At 37.1% G+C, this 15,165-nt stretch overlaps 1 protein-coding gene across 1 annotated transcript; it reads left to right on the forward strand.

Moving 5' to 3' along the window:
* Nucleotides 1-1,784: 1,784 nt before the first annotated feature.
* On the forward strand, nt 1,785-14,472 carry LOC101594515 (vomeronasal type-2 receptor 116-like). The gene is given in 6 exon segments (XM_045139809.1): nt 1,785-1,856; nt 7,947-8,388; nt 8,391-8,725; nt 10,040-10,267; nt 10,617-10,740; nt 13,550-14,472. Coding segments are annotated over 6 exon segments (2,124 nt in total).
* Nucleotides 14,473-15,165: the final 693 nt, after the last annotated feature.

The raw sequence follows: 15,165 nt of genomic DNA on the forward strand, positions 1-15,165 counted from the left end.
TTCTGAAATCAAATGAGAATACTTATTTCAGAAATGCATTTAATGCTTTTTTCTGTGAAAGTTATGCAAATTAGCTTGAATTCCGTATGTCCCTGAGTTATTTTTATCACAAAGCCACAAATGTATTATAATAAGGTAAATTGTAATATATATAATCCTGAACTCATGAAAAAAAAAATTTTAAGTTGTAAAAACTCAAATTGAAAATTACTGGCAATGAAATTGATTGCTAATGATTCCTCTCTCTGCAAGATTCAAATAAATTATGATCCTCCTATGAATTGTGCCTGTTTTGGCAGTTCATCCCAGTACCATAAAGCTGATTGAAAGATAAGGGATATGTTTTAACATACTGAAGACCATATATAACAAACTGTTAGTTGACATTATTCTAGATGGGGACAACATTAAAATAATTTCCAATAAAATTTTAAGACAAGGGTGGTTCCTCTGTTCTTATTAATTATACTGCTAGAAACCTTTGCTAGAGAATTAAGGCAAATGAAGTAGGAAAAAAGGGATGCAAATAGGAAAATGAGAAGTCAATGTGTCTTTATTTGCAAATGTTATCAGTTTATACATGGGAGAGCTAAAAGTATATCATATTCATATATATATATATATATATATATATATTTCTTCTAGAACATGAGTGCTGATAGAATTAATACATATTTTTAAAGGGGTCTGTGTAATTCATTGCAGGATATGGGCTGGCAGCCCACCAACAGCTGCCTACAGACTAGAGAGAGTCCCTAGTATATCCTTAGGGTATAGGTTTGAAGACCTCAGCCATCCCAATCTATGTTCCAGACCCACTGACCTTCAGTACACATTGATGGACTGATGAAGACAGGTTCCTGTATCTATAAAACATACCAGAAACATTATTTAATGTGCACACCAGAGAATGAAAATGGCAGCTGATCAAAAGGCACAAGGCTGGTCATTAGCAAGGAAAGTGAGCAAATGGTACCAAATATTTTGTACTCTTCCCAGTAATGTAAGTGGGAACATAAGAAAACAACAAAAGATTGGTAGAAGTTTTCACATTCCAAAATCTCACAAACATTAAGTAAAACAAATGTGGCTTACATAACTATGACATATAACAGTATGACTGTATCCATAGCAGATATTAAAAATTTTAGTAGGATTTCATGATTATGTTTCTAAGCCATAGGTCAATGATTAAAAAACCTTATGACAATAATCCTAATGTCAACAAGGTTCAATGATAGTGAGTTCTAGTCTTTACCAAGGCTTGTAAGTGTGAACATTCAGTCCTCTCCCACTATGCATTCTCCAGGCTATCCATTAAATGCTCCCTTCTCAGACTCACTTGCATCCCTCATACACAGTAGGCACATTTCTTTAAGGGCCATTTGCTCAGGTTCTTTGCCTCACACATATCAGACACATTCCCTTATGGTACATGTTTACAGGTTCTTTACCTTATACACACCATGAAAATTTCCTCATGGAGTCCTGGTACTAGTTTTTTACCTCACACTATTAGGGCACATTCCACTTTCAAGTCCTTGCACGGTTTCCTTACTCTTCCTGTAATTTTATACCCCCATATCCTTCATAGTAGTAGACAAACATATTGTTGTTCTAGGAGGGGTATCATGTACAACGCAGTGCAGGTCACTGCAATTGTGCTTGGTTACCCACCAGAACTAAATGGTATGACCCTTCTGCTGAATGTACCACAGGCTGTGGTCCTTGTCTACTGAAAAATAAGGTTGAAACTGAATTTGAAGCCATCTCACTGTGAAATCATGAACATACTGATAAATTCTGCTGTGGGAGAAAATCCATCTACATTTAGTACAATCAGTGCAATATTCAAGGTAAAAAAAAATCAACCAGCCAGGCAAAATGTAGCCACCAATGTATACTGGCATATAAATGATGGGTAATCATCTTTTTTGTTATTGAATAAGAGACCCTGCTCAGTGGGTAAGAGTGCAGGCCTATAACTAAGAATTGAACCTATGGCATATAGCCATCAGTGGAGGCACACAACTTTATTCCCAGTACTTGGGAGGCTGAGATAGAATTGTTGGTAGACCAAGGCCAGCATGTAGCTACAGAGTGAGTTTTAGGTTAGCCTGGGCTATAGTAAGATGGCGCCTTGAAAAAAATAAAGAACATAATAAACTTATGGCATGGATGGTTATAGACCACAAAGGGAGGCTTCCAATGAATGTTGTTTGACTAAAAAGAGAAGTTATGCACTTTAAGCAGCCCTCAAAATGTGTATGTTTAAAACTTTTGATTAATCCTATTCTCACTTTTGTTTAGATAACATTCTTGTTACAATATAGGGTAGACAACTCATCAAAATGAGAGAATATTGAGAGTTTAAACTTAAAAGATGCTACATTTTCATATCTGTATGAAATAGTAATTTTAACTGTATGAACTATAAAATATGACTAATTTAGACTTGAACAAGTATTCTTAGAGACACCTTGCAAATCACTAAATCCTTAAAAAATTCAAACTTTTCATTGACAGATTCCAAATATATTCCAAAAATAAACCATGTTAGTTCCCACCCACCCTCATTTTCCCCAACCCAAATCCCTGAGCCTGCTGTGATGTAATAGAAATATTTCAACTGTTATTCCTCAGCAATATATTTATTTTGAGTCACCTCAGTGATCAATGCCTTCAGGAAAGAGAACCTCCAGGGTTCTGGTCAAGATGACAGCCTCCATTTTGTGCTTCAGCTCCCAGGGTATTATAAGGCAAGATATGTGGGACTTTGAAGAATTGGACAGTCCATTTGTATTCAGGACCTTCAAATGAGTCTGCATTTTTCCTTTTGTCCCAGTGCAGGTCAGCTAGCCCAAATCTCAATGGTGTAACCCTCAAACAATTGCAGCAAAATTGGTAGCCATTTTGTCCCAAAGATTTCTTTCTTTTTCTCCTCTATGCCATGTCCCTCTGCTCACAGTCATTTCTATGCAAAGCAACCTGCATAAGTTCTCAAGACACAGGCATAATAGCAAACTGCTCGTGCAATCTGCTTCTAGTCCAGTCCAGGTAAATCTCTTTCACACCTTTGTAAGCCAAACCTTACAGTCCATAGTTCTTCCTGCATTCTGAAATTTCAACTCTGACCAGAATAGCCCATTAAACTTTACTTACTGGACTGCAGGGTGTCTTTTAGACCAAGATTTCAAGTTTGGCCACATTCCTCCTGCAAAGCATTTCCAAAAGGCAAATCCACAAAATCAGATTTCTAGCAGCAATGACCCCACTCCTGGTACCAACTGTACTGTTGCAGTCAGGCTTGCATTGCTGTCAGGAATCACCTGACCAGAGCAGCTTATGTTAAAAAAAATAGGTTTAATTTTGCTTACAAACTCAAGGCGAAGTTCCACGATGGTAGGGTAAAACAAAGGCATGAGCAGACAGTGGGCCTCACCTGAGAAGCATCATTTGAACAACACCAACAGGAGAGCGTGCCAAACACTGGCAAGAGGAAGTTGGCTGTAACTCCCATATGCATGCCTCCAACAATACACTGCCTCCAGGAGATTTTAATTCCCTAATTGCCATCAGATGAGGACCTAGCATTCAGATCACCTAAATTATGGGGGACACCTGAATCAAACTAGGATCTTGTTCATATTCTTAGGTATATGTTAGCCATTTTTATTTCTTTTTCTGAGAACTCTATTCAGTTCCCTACCCCATTTTTTGAGTGGTTTTTTTATTTAGTATTTTGATTTCTTTATAGATTCTAGATAGTCTGTCTGTGCCAGTGGCATCACTGACAATAGTTTTCTCTCGTCCTATGGGTAATCTATTGGCTCTACTTACGGTATGTTTTTAGCTTTATGAGATCCCATTGGTTGAGACATTGTTTAATTTCTTGGGTACTTAACAATTGAAATCTCCTCTTTAGAACAATCACTTAACTACAAAATTAATCACTTTCTTTTCTGATATAACTCCTAATTCTCAAAAGCTGACAATTTCAGTTAAATATTAATCTATGAGACAAAGGAAAACAGAACAAATACCTATAAGTGGACAACAGTCTGTGACAATAACTTTTTTTTTTTTTTTGAGAGCGACAGACACAGAGAGAAAGACAGATAGAGGAAGAGAGAGAATGGGCGTGCCAGGGCTTCCAGCCTCTGCAAACAAACTCCTGACACATGCACCCCTTGTGCATCTGGCTAACATGGGACCTGGGGAACCGAGCCTCGAACCGGGGTACTTAGGCTTCACAGGCAAGCGCTTAAACGCTAAGCCATCTCTCCAGCCCGACAATAACTTTTTAATTAAACTATGTATTGACAACTTTGATACATATAAACAATATACCTTGGTCATAATCCTCTTCAAACATCCTCTTTAGTCTTCCCTTCCATACACTGTCCACTGAAACTCTTTTCCTTTCCAACTAGCCCTTCTATTTGATGTACTAGCTTTTGCCTTTATATTATCCTACTTGCATGTAGAAGGTACCAACCTCTATGATGTCATTAATGAAAATTCCACAATTTGTATGGGATACAGAATTCCAAAGCACTCTTTCCTGTGGCTCAGCTCTTATCTTCTTTCCATTCCTTCTGTAATGATTTCTGAACTTGGGACACTGTGATAGAGACACTGTCTCCAACAACAGGGAACATAGACACCTTGAAATCACCATGTGACTTCAAAATGTGCACTGCAGTACACCCCAAACACACACCCATACATAAAAATATATTCTTCAAATACTTTAAAAAAATTTTAAAGCTTAGAGGTTTTACAGTGTCAGATCTATGTAAAGACAATGATCACAGCTCTAAATGTAGTATTGCTCCCACAGAATCAAAATATTTTATCATCTACCACTTCTGCAATGTAGAGAGCAAAGTGTCTGTGATTAAATGTTTTAAAATATCCAGAAAATAATTTCTAATAGTCATTTTTCAGCTAGTTAGTAGGAGAGAAGAGAGATGAAAACATGGTATGTAAGTCTGAAAATATGTATTTGGCATGGTAATGCATACTTAGAAGGAGTTATTTATTGGTGTTATTTCATCTCAAGAAGTGTATTAAAAAATAATGAAACCAAGAAGAATTAACTGTTTTCTAGATTGTTTTAAATGATCTGGTTATCAGGCTAGCACTGAGAGCAGTATTCATGTTACCTCTTGCTCTGCAATGTGTTCTGGGACCTTGCAGATGTGGTAGAAGTAACATGTCTTCTGGTATACAGTAGGCTATTTTTTCTCACTATATTGATGGGACTTGGATCCCCTCATTATTCTCTGTTATCTCCCTTTCCATTCTTTTCTTACTGGTTCAGTAAATGCACTTTGATGGAACCATGAGTGTGTTGTGTGCCTCCTTTTTCCCAAAGATACTTTGGTGTGGATCCTGTTCTGTTATATTCACTGGAAGTTTCTCTTTCAGTCTCTTAGCAGCCTATCCAGAACCATTCATTCTCAGGTAGCAACTGTAGAAATATTGGAGTGAGAGTCCTTGATGGTTAGAAGGCAAGAAAATTCATTTTATTTATTAGAGAGAGAGAACAAGCAAACCAGGGCCGATAGCCTCTGCAAATGAACTCCAGATGCATGTTCTACCTTGTGCATCTGGCTTCTGTGGGTACTGGGGATTGAACCCGAATCCTTAGGCTTTATGGGCAAGCATCTTAACCACTAGGCCTTTTTTTGTTGTTGCTACTGTTCAAATGCTTTCATTTCATATGATTCAGTTATGTTACAGTTGGCCAGGAAACATCCATTGGAAACTGATAATATGTCTCAGAGTTATTTAGTAAGATGTTATATGAATATTAAAGAATGTTGGGCTGGAGAAATGGTTTAGTGGTTAAGGCACTTATCTGCAAAGCCTAAGGACTCATGTTTGACTCCAGATCCCACATAAGCCAGACAAAAAAAGGTGAAGCAAGTACAGTACAAGATCACACATACCCACTAGGTAACAAAAGTGTCTATAGTTCAAGTGCAGTGCCTGAGGCCTTGGTGCACCAATTCTCTCTCTCTCTAAAATAAACAAAAAAAAGTTTGCTACATCATGCCAACATACCAGATAACATTAAACATTTACCTAAGAATTTTGGTAAGGGAAAAAATGACAAGTGTCATTTTAGAGGACAGAGTCTTTTCAGTTTAATAAATCAAAAGTTGCTGGGGCACCAAAATTAACAGCCAGATAGATGCCAATTTAGCAGAAGTTTTTGGATTAAGATTCAAACATTAGGGTATGAAGTGATGGTTCAGCAGTTAAAGGCACTTACTACTAAGGCTAACAACCTGGGTTTAGTTCCCCAGTACCCATGTAAAGCCCAGTGTCCAAAATGCATCTGATAGCAATAGCAAGTTGTCCTGACTCATCAATTCCCTCTCTCATTCTCATTCTCTCTCCACCACTCTGCTTGCAAATAAATTAATTAGTTAATTTAGAAAAAAAGATGCAAATTCTCCAGTAGCTCTTCATTTAAAGGTCCTTAAACCATAAGAGTCAAAGATGAGGCTCTTGCTAGATGGAACCTCTCCTTCCACACATCACACATATAATGTCTCTCCCAAACAAGAAGATGCATATTACCCCCACACACACACACCAAAATAACATAAATTAGATCACTGCTTCTTTTATTCATTTGGTACAATTAGGAATTTCAGGATGAAGATATGGGCAGATTTACTGTGTGGTACAGGTCTATTTTCAAGTTCATGGATGACCTATAGTTGTTTCACCCGATCCTCAAGTTGAGAAGAGGAAACAAGCTCTTTAGATATTTTTACAACATAAATACATTTATGAATGGTCTGCCGTTACAAAACTTAAAAAAAATACCTAGTTGAACTTTATATTATGTAGTTTCATATCCTTACATCAAGGTGAATGATTGCATAAAAAATTCAGAAGAAAGCATCATTTATCACATGTATTGCATGTCCAATCTATTTCTTTTTTGTTGTTGTTTGCTTGTTTTTTATTTTTATTTGTTTATTTGAGAGTGACAGACAGAGAGAAAGAGGGAGAGAGAGAGAGAGAGAGAGAGAGAGAGAGAATGGGTGTGCCAGGGCCTCCAGCCACTGCAAACAAACTCCAGATGTGTGCGACCCCTTGTGCATCTGGCTAACCTGGGTCCTGGGGAATGAAGCCTGGAACTGGGGTCCTTAAGCTTCACAGGCAAGCACTTTAACTGCTCAGTCATCTCTCCAGCCCCCAATCTATTTCTTTAAAGATTATCCTGTTTGAGAACTCATCAATAATAATCATTGTGTTTTTTTTTCAGTTTGCCAGTCAAAAAATATCAATATATTCTAACATTGATTTTTGCCACTGAGGAGATCAACAGGAATCCCAATCTTTTACCCAACATGTCCATGAGATTTGACTTCATTGATTTCAAGTGTGATGATTCACTTGATTTTCTCTCTTATATAAGTAGGATAGCAAAAATACATTACTGGGTGCCTAATTATAGGTGTAGACAAAATTCATGTTATATAATACTTACAGGACCATCATGGGCAGCAAGTAGCAAAATAGGGACATATCTGAAGCTCCTTGAATTTGCACAGGTGAGATTTTGTATAAATCCTGCCCCCTACCCCCATTACCATCCTCATGTGCTTAGGGGTATGTCAAGTAGGGGACATGACTTATGAATGTATTGTCAAATGCATTTCAAAGAGGTAATGATCAGTGATTAGGTGGGGTATCAACACTGCATTTTTAAGATTTGATAGGAGGAAGTGGGGAAACATACAAACAGATATTCTCAACATTTATACTCCTAAGTAATTTTACAAAATCTTATGGATAGTGAAATATGACTAATATGGGGTGACACTCATCCTTCCCAAGTGATTCACAATTCAGATCTTAGGTTGAGTTTTCTTCAAATTCCCTTCTTCATGTTGATTTCTATGCTCTGTGCCCTTTAGATTCACTATGGCCCATTTCATCCTATTCTGAGTGACCCTTATCAGTATCCTTATCTTTATCCTTATCCTTATCTGTGTCAGATTGCCCCCAAGGACACAAGGCTGGCTTTTGCCATGGTCTCCTTAATGCTGCATTTCAACTGGACCTCGGTGGGACTGGTCATCTCTGATGATGACCAAGGTATTCAGTTTCTCTCAGACTTGAGAAAAAATATGCAAGGAAGTGAAATCTGTTTAGCCTTTGTGAATGTGATCCCATTAAACATGGAGTTATACAATACAAGGGCTGAGACATATTATAATCAAATTGTGACATCATTGGCAAATGCTGTGATCATATATGGTGAAATGAATTCCACACTAGAAGTGAGCTTTAGAAGATGGGCCTATGTAGGCATCTGGAGGATCTGGGTCACTATTTCACAGTGGGATGTTGTCACCAAACATACAAGAAGAGACATCAGGAGATTCCCAATTTCAAAAAAATTATTCATACAATGAACACTTCAAAATATCCAATAGACATTTCTCTGATGCGGTCAGAATGGATGTACTTTAATTGTTCAGATATTGAATCTAAATGTAGAACACAGAGTAAGTGTTCACCCAATACATCTTTAGAATGGTATGCAGGTCAAGGATTTGACATGGCCATGAATGATGAGACTCATAATCTATACAATGCTGTGTATGCTTTGGCATATGCCCACCAAAATTTTTTTTTTCAACATGTAGATATTCATCCAATGCCACCTCAACACCTAGTTGACTGCCCAAAGGTATGTACTGTCACCAGTGTTCCCTTCTAAGTGGTGGCACACATTCTTAAACCCTGGTGCTGTGGAGTATTTTTCTCAATTATGGATATTTCTATATTGTATCATTTCCTACTAAGTGAATCTAGGTGTGAGATTATTAATTACTTTTTTGGGGGGTGAATACCTGGCAAAAGAAATTGAGTGGAGATTGGTTTCATTCTAGTTCGCGTGTCAAGAGTCGCGTCCATCAGGATGGTGACAACATGGAAGCAGGGCCCTGAAATCAATTGTGTCCACGGCAGACACAGTCTGTAAGCAGAAAGTGATGAATATAAGAGGTCAGCTAACTTTCCTTGATTATAGACCCTTGGCCCATGGAATAGTGTCACTCATATTCAATGTGAGTTGTTCCAGTTAAATCACCTAACCTAGAAATTCCTTCAGAGACATGTACATAAATTTCTTTCCATGGTAATTCTTTTTTTTTTTTTAATTTTTTTTATTATTTATTTATTTGAGAGTGACAGACACAGAGAGAGAAAGACAGATAGAGGGAGAGAGAGAGAATGGGCGCACCAGGGCTTCCAGCCTCTGCAAACGAACTCCAGACGTGTGCGCCCCCTTGTGCATCTGGCTAACGTGGGACCTGGGGAACCGAGCCTCGAACCGGGGTCCTTAGGCTTCACAGGCAAGCGCTTAACCGCTAAGCCATCTCTCCAGCCCTCCATGGTAATTCTTATTTAAGTCAAGCAGACAACCATGACAAATCATCACTGAGTGTATGAACAAGAAGACAGTGAAATTAATGATCTCAATTTTGAGTGAACTATGCTTGATGTGACAGATTATCCTGCTACCATGCCCAACTGTTTAAAGTATTTGATATGTAATCACAGATATTTTATCATAAAGTGCTTCAATATATAGATGTGATCTTGCTTTTCCCATGCCAAAATATCCTGATAAGTTTGGTTGACAGTATATATATGTTGTTAAAGTATTTCTACATTACTCTAAGTACTGAAGATCTTAATATTTTAGTTAATGTTCTTTGATTTTCATAAATATAATGGGTTTAAAAGTTTATAGCACTAGCCTTATATAATATTTGGTGATCATTTTAGCAGTTTCTCTATAAAGAAACTTATAAAAATATAGTAGAATTTAATTTATCTCTAGAAGTTCATTGATTTCACACTAATGAGAACATGCAATAAAGTTTCCTACTGAGGGATGAGTTGTATAAAACAAGGGTATAACCCACAGCACATACTATATCATACTCTTTCTATATGTGTGTACATACTTGATTGCAAAATGATACAGCTCTTTTAGCTTTACAGCTCTCTGAAGAACATGCAATTTATTAACCCAGTTGGAGACCTAGTGACTATTAATGAGAAAACAAAATTTGATGCAGACTATGATATTCTCCACATTTGGAATTTTCCACGAGGTCTTAGAATAAAGGTGAAAATAGGACAGTTTTCTTCATATTTGCCTCTTGGTCACCAATTGTATTTATCTGATGAGACACTAGAGTGGGCCTTCAGGAGTAGGCAGGTATGTTGTACCTAATTGTAATGCTTTACTATAAACATAAAATGCGAAAATCATGTAGGGCCATGTGTGCCCCTCAGTATTTGGTCAATTGCAACATATTTTATAGGATCCTTTTTCCATTGTCCTAGAGTTTCTTTCTGTCTTTTGGAAAATATTTGGAAACAACAAAATATTTTATCAAAATCTCTGTATGTATGACAACTTTCAATGTACTAAATGGAGTGTGGCCCTTCAATTATTTTTAGATGTGGAAAATAAGTTTATTAATGATGCATTGTTTTAACATATACTTGTGAATGGAGTAAATAAAATTCCTGCCTATTAAAAGCACATTTTTGTTTTTTCTCAGATTTCCTCCTCTGTATGCAGTGAGATTTGCAGGCCTGGTTTCAGGAAGTTCAGCCAGGAGGGAAAGGCAGTTTGCTGTTTTGATTGTTCCCCTTGCCCAGAAAATGAGATATCTAATAAAACAGGTATATTGATGTCTAAGGTAGAAATTCTCCAGTTTGTTTTCTACACCCGTACTGGGAACTGGTATGAGCCTGAAGGGGACCTGAAGAGACAGATAATATGTCTTCCTTGCTTAATATAATTACTTATTTGAAATAATAAATAACTCCTGACCATAAAAATAACACTCACTTTCCTCCATAACCCAATGTTTACTGCCTAGATCCACTGTAGATGTTAATTCTCCCACAATAAAAAACAAAACTGCTTAAGATCCCAATAATCAGAGAATATATTATCACTTTTAGTGAATATCACACCTGATATTTTCTTCAGATACACATAATCTTTTTTGAATCTGCATACAGTGGAGATTAGAAGGGGGAATCTTGCACATCCTTATCTTCCCAGTACCCACTAGGTTACTGACAAGAAATGCTCATAAGTGTCATGTTTCTTAGCTTTAGAAATATGTAATTTTGCAAATACTGTCAGTGTAAGAATAATAGCTAGTGAGTATATACAAAATAATTGAGAAGTAAAAGTTAATAATAAGACTATAGGCAATAGCATATCACAAACATTAAAAACCTGTTTCAAGAAACCTAAATATTCTGATTAAAATGCCACAAATGTTGTTTTACATACATATTTAAGCACTTAAGGAGGTAATGGGAAATGTTTAGAGGTAAAAATAAGAATAAAAATAAATGTTTTTCTGGGATATCAAGACTAAGAGGTTGAACATAGAATGATGAATGTGTGTTATTTTGTGTTGCCCTCTATTTTACAGGGGAGAAGGGAAAACAACATATGGAGATGGCATGTTAGAGTAGTACCTAAAGGCTGTAATAAATATGATCAAAGGAATTTAAATAATAATATAAATATTAATATTAATACCTCAATATTTTCATCTTAGAGCCTGCAACATGTTCTCATACCCAGAGCACGTTTCCAGTGTACCAGAAATCATACTGTGTGGTGGGAGGGGGTAAGAGTGATGATAGATGAAGTTAAAAAAAAAAAAAGGAATAAGATGGAAAAAAAATTTGATGTGTACCCACTGGATAGTGTCATAAAAGAGAGTTAAAATAATAAAATACATAATAACTGACATGCCTACATGATTACTAAAATTGTATGCACATAAATTTAGCAAGCATGACTAAGAAAAGTAAGATTAGAGCTATAAATGGAAAGAAAATCTACCTTGATTGAAATATTCAATATGAAACACCATATAATTATTTTAATCCTATTTTATGATTCAATATAATTGCAACAAAAATTGTAAAACACCATGATGGGACATACAACTTGTATGTGAGATGAATTTTTCCCCAGTACACTATTATGTATCTGTACATTCTTTTCAAAGTTGCCAAATTGTCTTGTTCATAATCCTTTCTCACTATATTCTTGACCAAATTCTGCTAAAATATAGACCAAGGACTTCTGAGTAGATTTTGGAGATATAGGTAAATGCTATTTCCTTTCAAAATTAGTACATTGATAGGTACACCAAGGAAATGGATTTAAGCAATAGTGATATTAGTGTTAATTATATCCAGGACTCCCCAATTCTGTTACTCTTCCTTAAAAATAAGTTTTGAAACAATTACAAATACTTACTGCCATCTAGGGACAAAGCCATAGGGCATCACCTTGATACAGACAGATAGACTTCATAAGACATGAAACTTTACTGTGAGGGAACAATCACAGTTTATTATCTAAATTTATGGACATTGTCAAAAATAGGTTTATATAAAGATATAGAATAATCTTGAACAGCACTGTTATATACCTTTGAGGCATAAATTTATTTTCAAGGCAAGCCAAACAGACTGGCCTTTTCTTGTTTGCTTGTTTGTTTGTTTGTTTTGTTTTTTTGAGGCAGGGTCTCGCTGTAGCTCAGGCTGACCTGGAATTCACTATGTAGTCTCAGGGTGGCCTAGAACTCTCAGCAATCCTCCTACCTCTGCCTCCCAAGTGCTGGGATTAAAGGCGTGCGCCACCACACCCGGCGGCTTTTTCTTTTTCTTTTTTAATGAAGGAGAGCAAGAGTGAGAGTGAAGGCAAGAGAGAGAGAGAAAGGGACAGAGGGTTAATTAGTATGCCAGGGCATCTGGTGACTGCAATCAAATTCCAGACACATGTGCACCTCATGCACATGGGTAACCTTGTGCATCTGGTTTATGTGGGAAGTGGCAAGTCCAATATGGATCCTTAGGCTTCACAGGCAACTGCCTTAAGTTCTAAGCCATCTCACCACTCTTAGAAATGTTAAGATACACCTCATCTAAGCTGTGTTATTACATAATTATTGCACACTACAAGGAATGCATTCTTTTAAGATAAATAAAGGATAAGAAGGTTGTATGACGTAAATTAAGTGAATAAAACACAGCTTTGTTAGGCTGGAGAGAAGGCTCAGCAATTCAGGTGCATGCCTGCAAAACCAAATCACACCAATTCAATTCCCCAGTGCCTATGTAGAGCCAGATGTAAAGCCAACATGGTGCATGCAGCTCGAGTTTGCTTGCGCTGGCTGAAGTTTCAGGCACCCCCATTCCTCTGCTGTCTCTATGCCCGTCCTCTCTGCTTACAAACAAAAATATTTAAAAATATTTTTTAAAACAGCTTTGTTTATTTAACCATAATAAGATTGTCTTTATGGATTGGGAATCATAGCTACAGAGCAATCTACCTTAATTGTTGTTAGTATGAACAAGGAATACAGACATGATTGATTTCAAAAACACTTGTTTGTGCTTTAACTAAAGAAAATACTGGCATATCCTGATGATACTTTACTTTGTCTGCCAGGTATGGATCAATGTGTGAAGTGTCCAATCGATAAGTATGCCAACATAGAGCAAACACACTGTCTTCAAAAAATTGTGACATTTCTGTCTTATGAAGACCCCTTGGGGATGGCTCTGGCTTTCTTGGCCCTGTGCTTCTCTGCACTCACTGCTCTTGTTCTTGGGGTTTTTGTGAAGTACCAAGACACACCAATTGTGAAGGCCAATAATCGAACAAACAGCTACATCCTGCTCATCTCCCTCGAGTTTTGTTTCCTCTGTTCATTTCTCTTCATTGGACATCCCAACACAGCCAAATGCATCCTGCAGCAGATCACATTTGCAGTTCTGTTCACTGTGGCTGTGTCCACTATCTTGGCCAAAACAATTACTGTGGTTCTGGCCTTCAAGGTCACTGCTCCAGGAAGAAAGATGAGGGGGCTGGTATCAGGAGCACCTAATTTCATCATTCCCATCTGTACCTTGATCCAACTTGTTCTCTGTGGGATCTGGCTGGGAACATTCCCTCCCTTTGTTGACACTGATGCCCACTCAGAACATGGGCACATCATCATTGTGTGCAAGAAAGGCTCAGTCACTGCTTTCTACTATGTCCTGGGATACCTGGTATCTCTGGCTGTAGGGAGCTTCACTGTGGCTTTCCTGGCCAGAAACCTGCCTGATACATTCAATGAAGCCAAGTTCCTGACCTTCAGCATGCTGGTGTTCTGCAGTGTGTGGGTCACCTTCCTCCCTGTCTACCATAGCACCAAGGGGGAGGGCATGGTAGTAGTGGCGGTCTTCTCTACCTTGGCCTCCAGTGCTGGGTTATTAGGTTGAATCTTTTTCTACAAGTGCTACATCATTTTATTAAGACCCAGTAGGAATTCTCCTCAGAGTATTAAGAAGAAAACATGGTTCAACCAATTGATTTTTAAATTTTAACTCATATGTCTTGATTTGATACATATCCTGAAGAAACTCTTACACTATAGTAACAAATAAATACTTTTTAAAAATGGCATTGTGTTCCTATCAGTCTTCATCACATGAAATGTATCTGATCCATTCTTCAGATTGTTCAGTGGAAGTCTGATGTAGAATATGGCTGAACAAAGCAAATCTTTGAGCCTGACTAAAAAGGTTGCAGTTTATTCAGAGATACAGTGAGGGTATAAGTAAGAGATAGAAGTATATTTCCCTTTGGAAGAAACAAAGTACATGCATTAACCTGTTTTCAGTATACATTAAGGTTATCAAAGTGTATAAATTTTGAATGCTATATGTTCTAATTTTAATTATTCATAAAATAAGTAACAGGTTATTGAGTTAAAATCTCCAACTACAATTGTACCATTCTAAACATTCATAGGCCAAAAATCCTGAAATTCAAGTAATTCATAGCATGTGAATGCTTCTAAAATCCAAATGATATACTATATCCATTAGAGATTTATTCAAAAAGTGTCACATCCATCCACTATGTATCACTTGTGGCTATTTTCACACTACAGCAGTGGTGTGTCACAGAGGCCTCAGAGACCATGTAATCACAAAGCTGAAATAATCTAGTTGAATCCTATGCCAATGTAATAAAGTCTTCAGTTGTACTTCCTTTGCAGTATTCATGTCTGTTTT

Source organism: Jaculus jaculus, chromosome 23 (assembly GCF_020740685.1).
Source record: "Jaculus jaculus isolate mJacJac1 chromosome 23, mJacJac1.mat.Y.cur, whole genome shotgun sequence".
NCBI classification, from domain to species: domain Eukaryota; kingdom Metazoa; phylum Chordata; class Mammalia; order Rodentia; family Dipodidae; genus Jaculus; species Jaculus jaculus.